The sequence below is a fragment of the Hippocampus zosterae genome, chromosome 8 (assembly GCF_025434085.1).
Source record: "Hippocampus zosterae strain Florida chromosome 8, ASM2543408v3, whole genome shotgun sequence".
In the NCBI taxonomy this organism is placed as follows: Eukaryota; Metazoa; Chordata; class Actinopteri; order Syngnathiformes; family Syngnathidae; genus Hippocampus; species Hippocampus zosterae.
In genome coordinates, this window is record NC_067458.1 from 20,188,934 (window position 1) to 20,201,478 (window position 12,545).

Consider the following 12,545-nt stretch of genomic DNA (forward strand, 5'->3'; position numbering starts at 1 on the left):
CATTCCACGATTGAAAATAGACACAAGAAACCGGTTTTATTTGGACACACTGACAAGTTGAGGGTGGGATGGTGTGACCGATTTCTTGCGCTGCCATTGGTCGAAGCCCGGCGAGACTGCCAAGAATAATTGCCCACGCTCGGGTGTTTGACCAATCCCAGTGAGGCATTTACGCTTCGTCCCGCCTTTATAGCGGAATACCCCAATGAGGGTCTTCTAGTAGTCGTGGCTTCGAGTCCAGCGACCTATCACTGGGGTAGGGTGACCATTGCCATTATTTGGCACATTAACAAACCAATCTCAGTGGAAAGTTTGAACTTTTGTATGATAAGATTAACTTGATGTATCAAACGGCGCCTTTCCTGCCCCGTGTGCGTGAACGATGGAGACGGTGCTCGGCCTCGTTTTTTTCGCGCTTTTTTTGCTCCTTCTGTGGATCCAAGTGAAAGGTGTCGACTACGTGCTGGTTCACCAGCGTTGGATATTCGTGTGCTTGTTCCTGCTGCCTCTGTCGGTCATTTTCGATGTATACTTCTACGTACGAGCCTGGATCATCTTCAAGATGTGCTCTGCGCCGAAACTGCACAAACAGCGTGTGTGTGAGATCCAGAGACAGGTAGGCAAACCTGGCGCATGCGCAGAAGACGAAGTCGGAATTGGTCCTCGCCTAGCTAAACTCTGAACATCCAACCTTGTGCATAAATGCCATGGGGATATTTAAAGCAATTCGGTCTGAAAATTTATGACTTGTTTAATATGAATAAAGATATTTTACACAAAAAGTATATTTTAAAAAATATCGAACAGACCACCAGGGGCGGAGCTACCTTTAGGCTCACCCTTTACCATTCTCTGGCCTCCCACAAATAGAAAATTCTGATATCTGTCATTTTCCCGACATTTTCACATGGATGGAGTATTCTTAGACAACTTGATACTCTGCCACAAGTTATTTATATTAACTGCATATTTAAAGCATGCATGAAATAAAATGCACACATATAACAATCTTGTACACTCACTCATAATACAAAGAGGTGCACAATTGAGTGATTTTTTTGCTTTTAGATATGAGTGTTATGAAGGTAAGTGTCGGCTGTCGGTGACCACTGATCACGTTGAATGGCTGCTTGCAACTCCGTGCATGAGGTAGAAGTACACGATGAAAAAGCAAAGCAACGAGAAATGCAAATGAAACTCAGCAAAATATTGTTTTTTAAATGAGATTTGTTCCTGACCGATTATGAATGTGATGGGCATTGTTCTGGATATGTTTACATTTTATTTTATGACTTATTCACACACTATCCCTAAACTCTGTTTAATATGATTAAATGGTGTCTGGATGAGTACAATTGACCAGGCCCAGATTTCAAACTGGGCATTTGTGAAGGAAGGGGCAAAAAAAAAAAAAATAAAGTCAAACCCTACACAGGCATTTTCAACTGCCAACCAAGTGGAAAAAGTACTAGACCAAACCTCAGGTACTCTGATCTGTTTCCAGGTGCGCAAGTGGCGGGAGGAGGGCTGCAAGGGCTTCATGTGCACGGGCCGACCCGGCTGGCTTTCAGTGTCCCTGCGGGTGGGCAAGTACAAGAAGACCCACAGGAACATCCCCATCAACATGATGGATATCCTGGAGGTGGACACCCAAAAGCAGGTGGGGGAGAACACACGGCCACAAGATGATCCTTAAGAGGATTGAAGAAGTTTGTTTGCAAATTCCAGTCATGTTGGATAATTTTTTTTGGAGGGGTCAGGGGTCATTCCCAAGTAGGTAGGTGGGTTCGGTAGACTCGTCTCAAATGGGAGTCTGCACGTCTGCCACCATTTCAAATTGAGATGTCAGAATTAATTGATGAATCAACAGCTAATGGATTATCAAATTAATCCACAAGTGTAATAAGTGAATACTCATTGTTTAACTTAAAATAGTTAATTTCTTATGATTTCATTCATTCATTATTCCTAAAAACGACAATGCGTTGTAAGATCTGTATTGCGCACGCTTTTATTGGTCAGAAGTGCTTAAAAAAAAAAAAAGTAAAAATCAGCATCAAAAATACATTTAGCGACACATAAAATGATCTTTGAAATTCGATTTTAAAAAAACTTTCATTGTTGCGGTTGGCTTTTTCTGATGTGCAATGTGTTTTGGCTTTGTCTCAGAAGGTTGAATGCATTGAAGCTTATTTTTATGTCCCTTCTTGAAAATATATTTTTGTTCGAGATTTATCGGTTATTTATTTATTTATTTATTTATTTTTAATGTCATAAAAACCTCGCATTTGTACATATTGTAGGTGTCGTATAGATCAAATCTCACAAGATTTAAGGAAGTGACGTCACACACGTGTTTATTTGGTGTTCAGGTGGTGCGGGTGGAGCCCCTGGCCAACATGGGTCAGGTGACGGCACTCCTCAGCTCCATCGGCTGGACTCTGCCTGTGCTCCCCGAGCTGGATGACCTCACCGTGGGTACGTCGCATTCGTGTCTCGGGGGGGATCATCGCAGACTAGGAGGGGGTGTGATGACGGGTGGGCGCTTCAGTCCTCAATCCATCACTGCTTCCTGTTTGGCCTCGTCCTTAATACTATTAGAGGAGCGACGCTGGTAGCTGAACAGATAAAACCCAGGGCGGAAATGGTTGCCGAGTTGGAGGCGCCCCGGGATCGGGTTTCATAATGGATTTCCTGATGCCATAAACTGCACATCAACGCGGCCTAATGTTTTCCCATCAGGCCCGCCGCGCATTCGTTTACCGTGGACGTCCGTGCGCGCGTCCACGGCGGGCGACATCTGTTGTTTTGCTGCCAGAAATTAAATCACGCCACGTTCTCAACCTCCCTCTTGTCTTGTCTCAGGTGGTTTAGTGATGGGCACCGGCATCGAGTCGTCCTCTCATATTCACGGCCTCTTCCAGCACATCTGCGTGGCCTACGAGCTGGTGCTGGCTGACGGCAGCTTCGTGCGCTGCAGTGAGGTAAGACACGCGGAGGAAAACGTGATCATTCATTCATTCATCTTCCGAGCCACTTGATCCTCACTAGGGTCGCGGGGGGTGCTGGAGCCTATCCCAGCTGTCTCCGGGCAGTAGGCGGGGGACACTCTGAATCGGTTGCCAGCCAATCGCAAGGCACAGAGAAACGAACAACCATTCGCACTCACACTCGCACCTAGGGACAATTCAGAGTGTTCAATCAGCCTGCCACGCATGTTTTTGGAATGTGGGAGGAAACCGGAGCACCCGGAGAAAACCCACGCGGGGAGAACATGCAAACTCCACACAGGGAGGCCGGAGCTGGAATCGAACCCGGTACCTCAGCACTGTGAAGCCGACGTGCTAACCACTGGACTACCGGGCCGCCCGAAAACGTGATCATAAAGCGTAATTTTGTTGATGTGACCCTTTGTAACAAAACAGTCTCAGAGGGCTTCACTGGCCCATGGTTTACAAAAATCAACAACATCCTTCACCATCCTGGCAAGGAACCCCCAGGGCGAGTTTTTTTATTTACAATTATTTACAAAACCTCGGTTTTCAACCAGAATGCTGTTCGAAAACCGATTGGTTCGAAAAACGAAACCACGCTCTATTAAAAAAATAATCATTCTTTATCGAACACGTCTGCTCAATAATGGAATGCTACACGAGGAAGCGTCATTTTCTCATCCAAGGAAGGCGAGAGGAGTCAAGTGGTGCATTCGAGTGCACCCAGTTTGTTCGAGAATTGAATTTCGGTCGTCATCCGAGGCATAAAAAAAACGTGCAAATTTTGGTCGAAAACCGATTTGATCGAGAACGGAGACGTTCAAAAAGCGAGGTTTGACTCGACTTGCTTTCCTTTACTTGCGCAATAGGTCAAATTCAGATCAAACTGGTTTGTTATCGAACTGTGCACTCAAAAAAAAAAAAAACCTTTGGAAAGTAAGTGAAGCGATGAAAATCAATCATTTTCTTTGCCCCCTCCCCCGAGATATCGGTCAAGCCCCTCCGGAGAAAAAAAAATCCTGGTGCCGTCCCCGAATGCTGAACATTCATTCATCTTCCTAACCGCTTGATCCTCACTAGGGTCGCGGGGGGTGCTGGAGCCCATCCCAGCCGTCTCCGGGCAGTAGGCGGGGGACACCCTGAATCGGTTGCCAGCCAATCGCAGGGCACACAGAAACGAACAACCATTCGCACTCACACTCACACCTAGGGACAATTTAGAGTGTTCAATCAGCCTGCCACGCATGTTTTTGGAATGTGGGAGGAAACCGGAGCACCCGGGGAAAACCCACGCAGGCCCGGGGAGAACATGCAAACTCCACACAGGGAGGCCGGAGCTGGAATCGAACCCGGTACCTCTGCACTGTGAGGCCGACGTGCTAACCACTGGACTACCGGGCCGCCCCCTATCTATCCCCCCCCTTTTTAAATTAAAAAAACTGTAACTATAAAATATTGTTTTGACCACCAGGAAGAGAACTCGGACCTCTACCACGCCGTGCCGTGGTCCTGCGGCACTCTGGGCTTCCTTGTGGCAGCCGAGATCAAAATTGTGCCCGCCAAGCCGTGGGTGAAGCTGCACTACGAGCCGGTGCGAGGTCTGGACAACATCTGCCGCCGCTTCGCCGAGGCTTCCCGGGACAAGAGCAACACTTTCGTGGAGGGCATCCAGTTCGCGCTGGACTCTGCCGTCATCATGACGGGCAGCATGAGCGAGCGCGCCGAGCCTGACAAGGTAGGCCGGTGAGAAATCAAATCGGGATGAAAATGTTTTCCTGAGTTTCGTGGCCCAAATATAAATTGGCAAAAAATACAGCCCACCCATGATGTCATTTTTTTTTTTCATGCCTACACTTGGACCTTCAAACCAAATAAAGAATGTGACGATACCCTTTGTCACCATGACATGTTTGGTTTGACCTTCAGATCAACAGAATCGGCCTGCACTTCAAACCGTGGTTCTTCAAACACGTGGAGGGCTACCTGACGGGTGGCAAGCGCGGAGTGGAGTACATCCCGCTCAGACACTACTACCACAGACACACACGCAGCATCTTCTGGGAACTGCAGGTACGAGGGTCGAATGATTTTCAAAAATCATGGAATGACTTTTTTTTTTCAGTCCTCAATATTTCGATTTAATAGGTGACTATTTTGGGCGGCCCGGTAGTCCAGTGGTTAGCACGTCGGCTTCACAGTGCAGAGGTACCGGGTTCGATTCCAGCTCCGGCCTCCCTGTGTGGAGTTTGCATGTTCTCCCCGGGCCTGCGTGGGTTTTCTCCGGGTGCTCCGGTTTCCTCCCACATTCCAAAAACATGCGTGGCAGGCTGATTGAACACTCTAAATTGTCCCTAGGTGTGAGTGTGAGTGCGAATGGTTGTTCGTTTCTGTGTGCCCTGCGATTGGCTGGCAACCGATTCAGGGTGTCCCCCGCCTACTGCCCGAAGACAGCTGGGATAGGCTCCAGCACCCCCCGCGACCCTAGTGAGGATCAAGCGGCTCGGAAGATGAATGAATGAATGAATAGGTGACTATTTTTTTTCAAAAGCCGGAATTCCGTTTTTGTTTTTTTTCTTCAAAATTGCAGTCTTCCCCATTTGACAGCTGCATCCGAAATTGCAATGTCAATCCGAATTTGTTTCATTGATTAGCCTTGCCAGGTACACACACACACACACGCACACACACACATATATTTATTGCCTCGTCATCCTTCACTTCCAGCTGTGCATGTCCGCCTCTTCTTTGTTACTCGTGCGGCCCACTAGCCCATTAGTTTGTGCGCGTGGTCTGCTGCAGCCCCACTTAACGGCGTGTTTAATTATGCATCGGGCTGCTCTGACGCGTGGCCATCTGCTGGCCTCGACGGACGCCGTCTGCCGGGTTTGAAAGCCACGTCGCCGGCGGGCTGACTCGGCTAAATCTCGACATTTATCTGCTGGGATGCATCGAAACCTTCCCCTCACGTCTTTTGATGTCCGTGTAGTTGGCGTGCAGCTCGTGGTGCTCACAATCGCGGGAGGATACGGTGTGTCTTTCCTCTGCGGCCACCGGTAATTCGAGATTCTTTGTCTGAATGTACTTTAAATGCGAGTACCGTATTTTCCGCACTAAAAGGCCCACCTAAAAGTCTCCCGTTTTCTTAAAAGCTCACAGCTCGTCTTAAAATCCGGTGCGCCTTGTGTATGGTCATTACGGTAATATGTCGACCCCAAAATGGCTCCTTGCTGGAGACGTGCTTACAATGTTATAACTTGCTGTTGGTTCAGCGAACTGTGTCGGCTGCTTCATGAAATATGTCTTTGTTGTAGCTCTGAAAAAAGGAGAGCTGTGGTGTTTGTTTGTTTTTTTTTTTAAGCGCACACTTTATTCATGGTTTTCACAGTCTCAACAAATACAGGTACGTCTTTGTCTGTCTCCATGTCTTCTCTTCTTCCGTGGGTTCATGACCGCCTTACGAAAAACGTAAATGAACGATGACTTCAATGAAACTATGAAAATTGCAAAAACAGAAAATCAAGCGAGGGAAATCACAAAATCAATTCTAGAATTTAGTTTGTGAATACACAATAACAAACACTTCTGAGAGCCTTCGGGCCCTTGAGCATAGCTCCATCTAGTGGTTGCATTGTAGATTGCGTTTTATGAGCCGGTGCATCCAATATATGGAAAAAAATGACAAAATAGGCCATTCATTGAAGGTGCGCCTCATAATCCAGTGCGCCTTTTAGTGTGGAAAATACGGTATTTGGATTTTTATGTGCGGCGATTGAAATTGGAATTGGATTGGAAATACCATTATTCCATCAGCCCAGTTATGTAGAATGAATCTGATATTGTTTATTATTAAATGGAAAGTGTCCCAAAATTCTGACGTTTGTTCCTAAAAGTTGAGCCATGGGCTAAAATGGTCGCAACTGTCTCCCCACTAGGATATCATTCCCTTCGGCAACCACCCAGCGTTCCGCTGGCTCTTCGGGTGGATGGTGCCCCCCAAGATCTCCCTGCTGAAACTCACGCAAGGAGAAACCATCCGCCGTCTGTACGAGCAGCACCACGTGGTCCAGGACATGCTGGTTCCCATGAAGCACCTGGAGGCCGCCATCACACGCTTTCACCAGGACGTCGAGGTAAGGGATGCAATGTATACACGGACCTTGGTGCTAGGCCAGTCATCCATTTTAGTGATTTTTTTGGGGGGGGTGGAGGGGGGGGAGGGTGACTTTAATTCCCACTACAAGCCCGGTAGAAGGCAATCCCATTTGTGATACTAAACATTTCCAAAGATGTAAAATAATAAAGCAGTAATGTATGATGTCCTTCCAAGCGCTAATATTTTTCCTAGGAGCCAAAAAACCTTTTTTCCAAAAGCCGTGAAAGCTGAAGATGGACAAAATATTTTGGGAACAACTCAGCCATGCAGTTTTATGGCTCTTTTGATGTGACATTTTTGAACATTAAAAAAAAAAAACGTTAAATTAATGATAGCAGCGGCGGCCCGGTAGTCCAGTGGTTAGCACGTCGGCTTCACAGTGCAGAGGTACCGGGTTCGATTCCAGGTCCGGCCTCCCTGTGTGGAGTTTGCATGTTCTCCCCGGGCCTGCGTGGGTTTTCTCCGGGTGCTCCGGTTTCCTCCCACATTCCAAAAATATGCGTGGCAGGCTGATTGAACACTCTAAATTGTCCCAAGGTGTGAGTGTGAGCGTGGATGGTTGTTCGTCTCAATGTGTGCCCTGCGATTGGCTGGCAACCGATTCAGGGTGTCCCCCGCCTACTGCCCGGAGACAGCTGGGATAGGCTCCAGCACCCCCCGCGACCCTAGTGAGGATCAAGCGGTTAGGAAGATGAAATGAATAATGATAGGAGCAAAAATGAGCAATTAATGGACCCCCCCACCCCCCCAAAAAAGTTTATAATTGCCTCAAGATGCCACAAGGGTGTGGCAAAGTGCTATTGTTGTCCAAAAGAATCTCACCTGCCCACTTCATAGTTGCTGGCATGGAAATGCTAGAAGAAGGCTTGGATTCACTAATTCAGTGGAAATAAAAAAATATCCAGAAAAAAAGCTTTTTAGGTAGTAGAAAAATCAAATACCGGAAAAAAAAGGTTGGGGGTTCAAAACTTGTTTTGAATCATGTCATTGTGACATGCTTTTGGGTCTTTTGGGGTTCAGGGGTCACTCCTTAAGACGTTCTATAGCTCGGTGGTGGCCTCGGCCATCCATTATGGCATTGTCTGCTGGTCAGGCAGCATCTCAGCCCGGGACAGAAAGAGACTGGAGCGACTGGTCAGGAAGGCCAGTTCTGTCCTGGGTTGCTCCCTTGACACTCTGGAGGAGGTGGGCAACAGAAGGATGCTAACTAAGCTAAAAGCTATGATGGCCAGTCCCTCCCACCCCCTCCAGCCCGCCCTGACAGCACTTGGTAGCTCCTTCAGCCAGAGACTGTTACACCCGCGCTGCAAGAAGGAGAGATACCGACGCTCGTTCCTACCGACTGCTGTCAGGCTGATGAATAAAAAATAACAATCATAATAATAATAATAATTAAATTATGTGAAGGAAAATTGTAGATAGTACTGCGATTTATCCATTGTGTTCATATTGTATTTAATTGAAAGATGTTTGTTGTTTTTTTTTCTCTTTCTCCTTTCTACATACATTCTTGCTGCTGGAGGCTGTAAATTTCCCCAGTGTGGGACGAATAAAGGATATCTTATCTTATCTTTGTAGGCCGTATCCCTCAGGTTGTCACGGTCCTTCCGAAAATGTTTTTTTTTTTTCAGGTTTATCCTCTCTGGCTCTGTCCATTTCTCCTGCCACCCGGAAGGGGCATGGTCCACCCCAAAGGCGAAGAGGAGGAACTATATGTGGACATCGGCGCATATGGCCAGCCCAAAGTCAAACACTTTGAAGCAACGGCGTCGACAAGGCGGCTGGAGAAATTCGTCCGAGACGTCCACGGGTACGCCTGTCGTATTATAAGATAATTGACACTGCATGGCTCTAGCGACTCAATTTAATTTTAAGTTTTTTTTTTTTTTCCTCACGTGGCACCGTTGGAATTTGCGTCACGATATGTAAAGTCAATAAAAAAACGGATTTGTGAAATGCGGGAAAGATGTTCAGACGGGCTGTAATTCTTCTGCCTTGACTTTGCAGCTTCCAGATGCTGTACGCGGACGTCTACATGGACCGCACCGAGTTTTGGGACATGTTCGACGGGCAGCTCTATCACAAATTGAGACAGGAGCTCGGCTGCAAGGATGCTTTCCCTGAAGTTTACGACAAAATTTCAAAGGCCGCCAGACACTGATTTTCTGCGGTCGGAGGTCATATCAGGTCCTTCGACTGTCTTAAGTGATGAAATAGAAGTTATGTTACACCACAAGTCTCTTAAGTCGTTGCTGTCAAATGTGTCATGTGTTAATCATCTTACCTTTAAATCACAAAGTGCCTACCAGTTACTACTTTCCAGATTGGCAAACATTATTTTTTGAGAATAAAAAACAAGATCCTCTTTTTTTTTTTGGTCACACACTGTTTTTAATCAATAATAATAATAATAATAATAATAAATTCTGTACTATCCAAATTTGTGCTTGGTCAAATGTCAGGTAATTTCCCGCAGAATAAAATTCCTAAAATACATTTAAAAAAAAATATTCACAAACCATTCATCGTAATGTACAATTGTAAACATGTAAAAAGAGAACCAACGTATAAAAAGAGAAATAACTCACAGTGCGTAAGTTGTAAAAAGCTTTGACACCAGACTTTCCCATCACCATTAAAGACAAATATTGTGACAACGCTCTATAAAAATCTATTAAAATTACACATGTAAAAATTCTCACTAAAATATTCATAGAAAACAAGCAATTCATCGTAAAAATTTGTCATTAAAAAATGAACTAAACAAAGCAGATGTAACGTTACCTTGACGCCGGAATGCACGTCACACTCCGATACAATTTAGAGTCAATCGACAGTCAAGGAGTTAAGTTATATCAATCAAGAAAAGTCTGTGCATAGATACTGTACATAGTCCCAAGTGCAAACCGGGTTGAGGACACCCGGCACGTTCTCTGCTTTGGCCACGCCTACTCAATGCTGTAGGTGGAGCAAGAGGACCAGGACCAAAAGGAGGCCGAGGACGCATCGGCCGCCTCTGCCGCCTCCAGGGCTTCCAACTCCTTAAAAAGAGTGGAGGTCAGGTCGTCCTCATGCGAGCTGTCGGTGAACGTGGACGAGGATGAAAAGGAGGCTTCGGCCGCCTCCAAGGCTTCCAACTCCTTGAATAGGGCGGAGGTAAGGTCCTCCTCGCCTTCGTGTGGTGTGACGGTACATGTGGACAAGAAGGAGGAGTTGGACGCCTCGTCCCATTGCGACGATTCGACATTTCCCAAGTTATTATTTAAAAGGGTGAGGATCAGGTCCTCCTCAGGCTTAGTCTGTGAGATGCTGGTCAAGGAGGGCGGGGATGCCTTGACCGGTTCCATCGCTGGCAAGGGCAAGGAGGGCGAGGAGACCATGATGGGTTCCGTCGCTGGCGAGGGCAAGGAGGGCGAGGAGACCATGACGGGTACCGTCGCTGGCAAGGTCAAGGAGGACAAGAATGTCGGAATTGAGACCAGGTCCGCCTTGGGGTCCTCGCGCTTCTTGCACGTGCATGTGCATTTGCACGACGCGTGGACCTCTTGTGGAGACGCTGCAAACGCAAACCACAAAAAGACGTGTCACTCATGAGACTCAAGGACTCATTTAAACATGAATACACTCAATGCAAAATTCTACCGACACTAAGAATGTTCAGTTTTGATTGACATGGGTGGTCAGAGGTATAACTTCTAGTTAAGAATTTGAGGAGACTTTTTTCTTTTTTTTATGTGTGCAAATGAGATGTACAAATTCCAGCCTAATTTCTTTATTGGAAATTTTTTGAGGACAGTATTACTTTAATGAGGGCGGCCCGGTAGTCCAGTGGTTAGCACGTTGGCTTCACAGTGCAGAGGTACCGGGTTCGATTCCAGCTCCGGCCTCCCTGTGTAGAGTTTGCATGTTCTCCCCGGGCCTGCGTGGGTTTTCTCCGGGTGCTCCGGTTTCCTCCCACATTCCAAAAACATGCGTGGCAGGCTGATTGAACACTCTAAATTGTCCCTAGGTGTGAGTGTGAGTGCGAATGGTTGTTCGTTTCTGTGTGCCCTGCGATTGGCTGGCAACCGATTCAGGGTGTGCCCCGCCTACTGCCCGGAGACGGCTGGGATGGGCTCCAGCACCCCCCGCGACCCTTGTGGGGATCAAGCGGTACGTAAGATGAATGAATGAATATTACTTTAATGGTGGTTAATACTTGATTTTTATCAGCTCTGGGCGATAATTAGCATTTTTAAAATGCTGCAGTATTTTAACATACAATATTTGCTCTTTAACTGTTAAGGGAACTCAAGGAAAATATTTTCATTGCAATATGTTCTGTGTGTGCCAACTGCTTTTATGCACAGTATTCTGATTACGTTTGCATCTGCAGGACAAGAATTTAGGAGATGAATCTACCAGTTTTCATCCATGTAAGGAGGCTGCGATTTTGTCCCACTCTCAAAACCGTCAACCGAAATTGGCATCATAGTGCCTTCGGGCTCAGAATGTCACGTGACCAAACACAGAAAGCAGGTTAAGCCGTGACGTCCGCAATGTAATGTCAATTTCATCTGCGCATATATTGCAATTTTTTTTTTTTTGCCTTGACCATATTTTCTATATGATCTATAAGAAGTACTTACCGATCGGATAGTTGCAACTTTTGGTTGCATGGCACCACTCTCTCTTTTTCTTTTTGCCCTGCACAAAAAAACACAAAAAGTGTCAAAAGCATGCGAAAAACCCCCAACATGATGTAAATTATTGAGTTTTATTGTTCCACTGTATCATAATTAATTGACTGCGGGACTCACATAGTTATTACGGCAGGACCAGTCAGGGTACATTTTGGAATGTATTTCATTCAGCCGCTCAGATTCGTTGAAGTACTTCTCCTTCTCGTTGGGTGCCAGCGACTTCCACTGTGGACATCATTGGAAAATGTCAGCACACACACGGGGTACAACTTGAGAGGACGTATGTGTATGTGTGTGTGTGTCACACTCACCATCATCCCGAGGATCTTATTTACGGTGGCACTGTCTTTTGGATGTGTGCCTGAATTTATTATTTCGGCTTGGATAAGGGGCCTTTGTTCTTTTAAAAATAGCATAAATGCATTTGGAGGTTTTTTAATATATTGCTTGTCGGAGTTGTGGTCTCCTGTAGTCCTCTTTCTCCTGTTGGGAAACGTACAGTATTAGCAAAATGCATGTCGCCTGTGTGTGGCCATTAGTGGAAATACATTTTGCGGAGGACTTACGATGATTTTTGTGGTGTTGGAGGAGGTCCAGAAGGGAGATAAGTGCCAAAGGGCAAGAATATATAGGACATCTGGCCAACCCTACACACAAGACACACGCGCGTTATAACAGGAATGCTTCCTGTTGTGTGAAGATGCAAACATTTTTGTT

The 12,545-nt window shown here is 46.2% G+C and overlaps 2 protein-coding genes across 2 annotated transcripts; one reads left to right on the plus strand and one right to left on the minus strand.

Annotated features, from left to right (window-relative positions):
* Nucleotides 1-114: 114 nt before the first annotated feature.
* Nucleotides 115-9,513, plus strand: dhcr24 (24-dehydrocholesterol reductase). Its single transcript, XM_052073184.1, has 9 exons — nucleotides 115-616; nucleotides 1,505-1,660; nucleotides 2,373-2,478; nucleotides 2,866-2,984; nucleotides 4,465-4,728; nucleotides 4,920-5,063; nucleotides 6,926-7,123; nucleotides 8,778-8,956; nucleotides 9,154-9,513. Exons 1-9 carry the CDS (start codon nucleotides 383-385, stop codon nucleotides 9,305-9,307), a joined length of 1,554 nt encoding a protein of 517 aa, XP_051929144.1. The 5' UTR covers nucleotides 115-382; the 3' UTR covers nucleotides 9,308-9,513.
* Nucleotides 9,514-9,920: 407 nt separating this feature from the next.
* LOC127605568 (transcription factor 7-like 1-B) lies at nucleotides 9,921-12,499 on the minus strand. The gene is made up of 5 exons (XM_052073187.1): nucleotides 12,395-12,499; nucleotides 12,140-12,311; nucleotides 11,946-12,053; nucleotides 11,775-11,832; nucleotides 9,921-10,702 (listed from the first exon to the last, which is right to left on the minus strand). The coding sequence occupies exons 1-5, from the start codon at nucleotides 12,463-12,465 to the stop codon at nucleotides 10,095-10,097; spliced, it is 1,017 nt and encodes a 338-aa protein (XP_051929147.1). The 5' UTR covers nucleotides 12,466-12,499; the 3' UTR covers nucleotides 9,921-10,094.
* Between the last annotated feature and the right edge of the window lie 46 nt (nucleotides 12,500-12,545).

Coding starts and splice junctions, on each gene's coding strand:
- dhcr24 (XM_052073184.1), top strand. CDS start 383: ATGGAGACGGTGCTCGGCCTCGTTTTTTTCGCGCTTTTTTTGCTCCTT. Junction 2,479..2,865: donor GCTGGATGACCTCACCGTGG/GTACGTCGCATT, acceptor GTCTTGTCTCAG/GTGGTTTAGTGATGGGCACC. Junction 5,064..6,925: donor GCATCTTCTGGGAACTGCAG/GTACGAGGGTCG, acceptor TCTCCCCACTAG/GATATCATTCCCTTCGGCAA.
- LOC127605568 (XM_052073187.1), bottom strand. CDS start 12,465: ATGTCCTATATATTCTTGCCCTTTGGCACTTATCTCCCTTCTGGACCT. Junction 12,054..12,139: donor ATAAGATCCTCGGGATGATG/GTGAGTGTGACA, acceptor TGATGTCCACAG/TGGAAGTCGCTGGCACCCAA. Junction 11,833..11,945: donor GGTCCTGCCGTAATAACTAT/GTGAGTCCCGCA, acceptor TTTTTTGTGCAG/GGCAAAAAGAAAAAGAGAGA.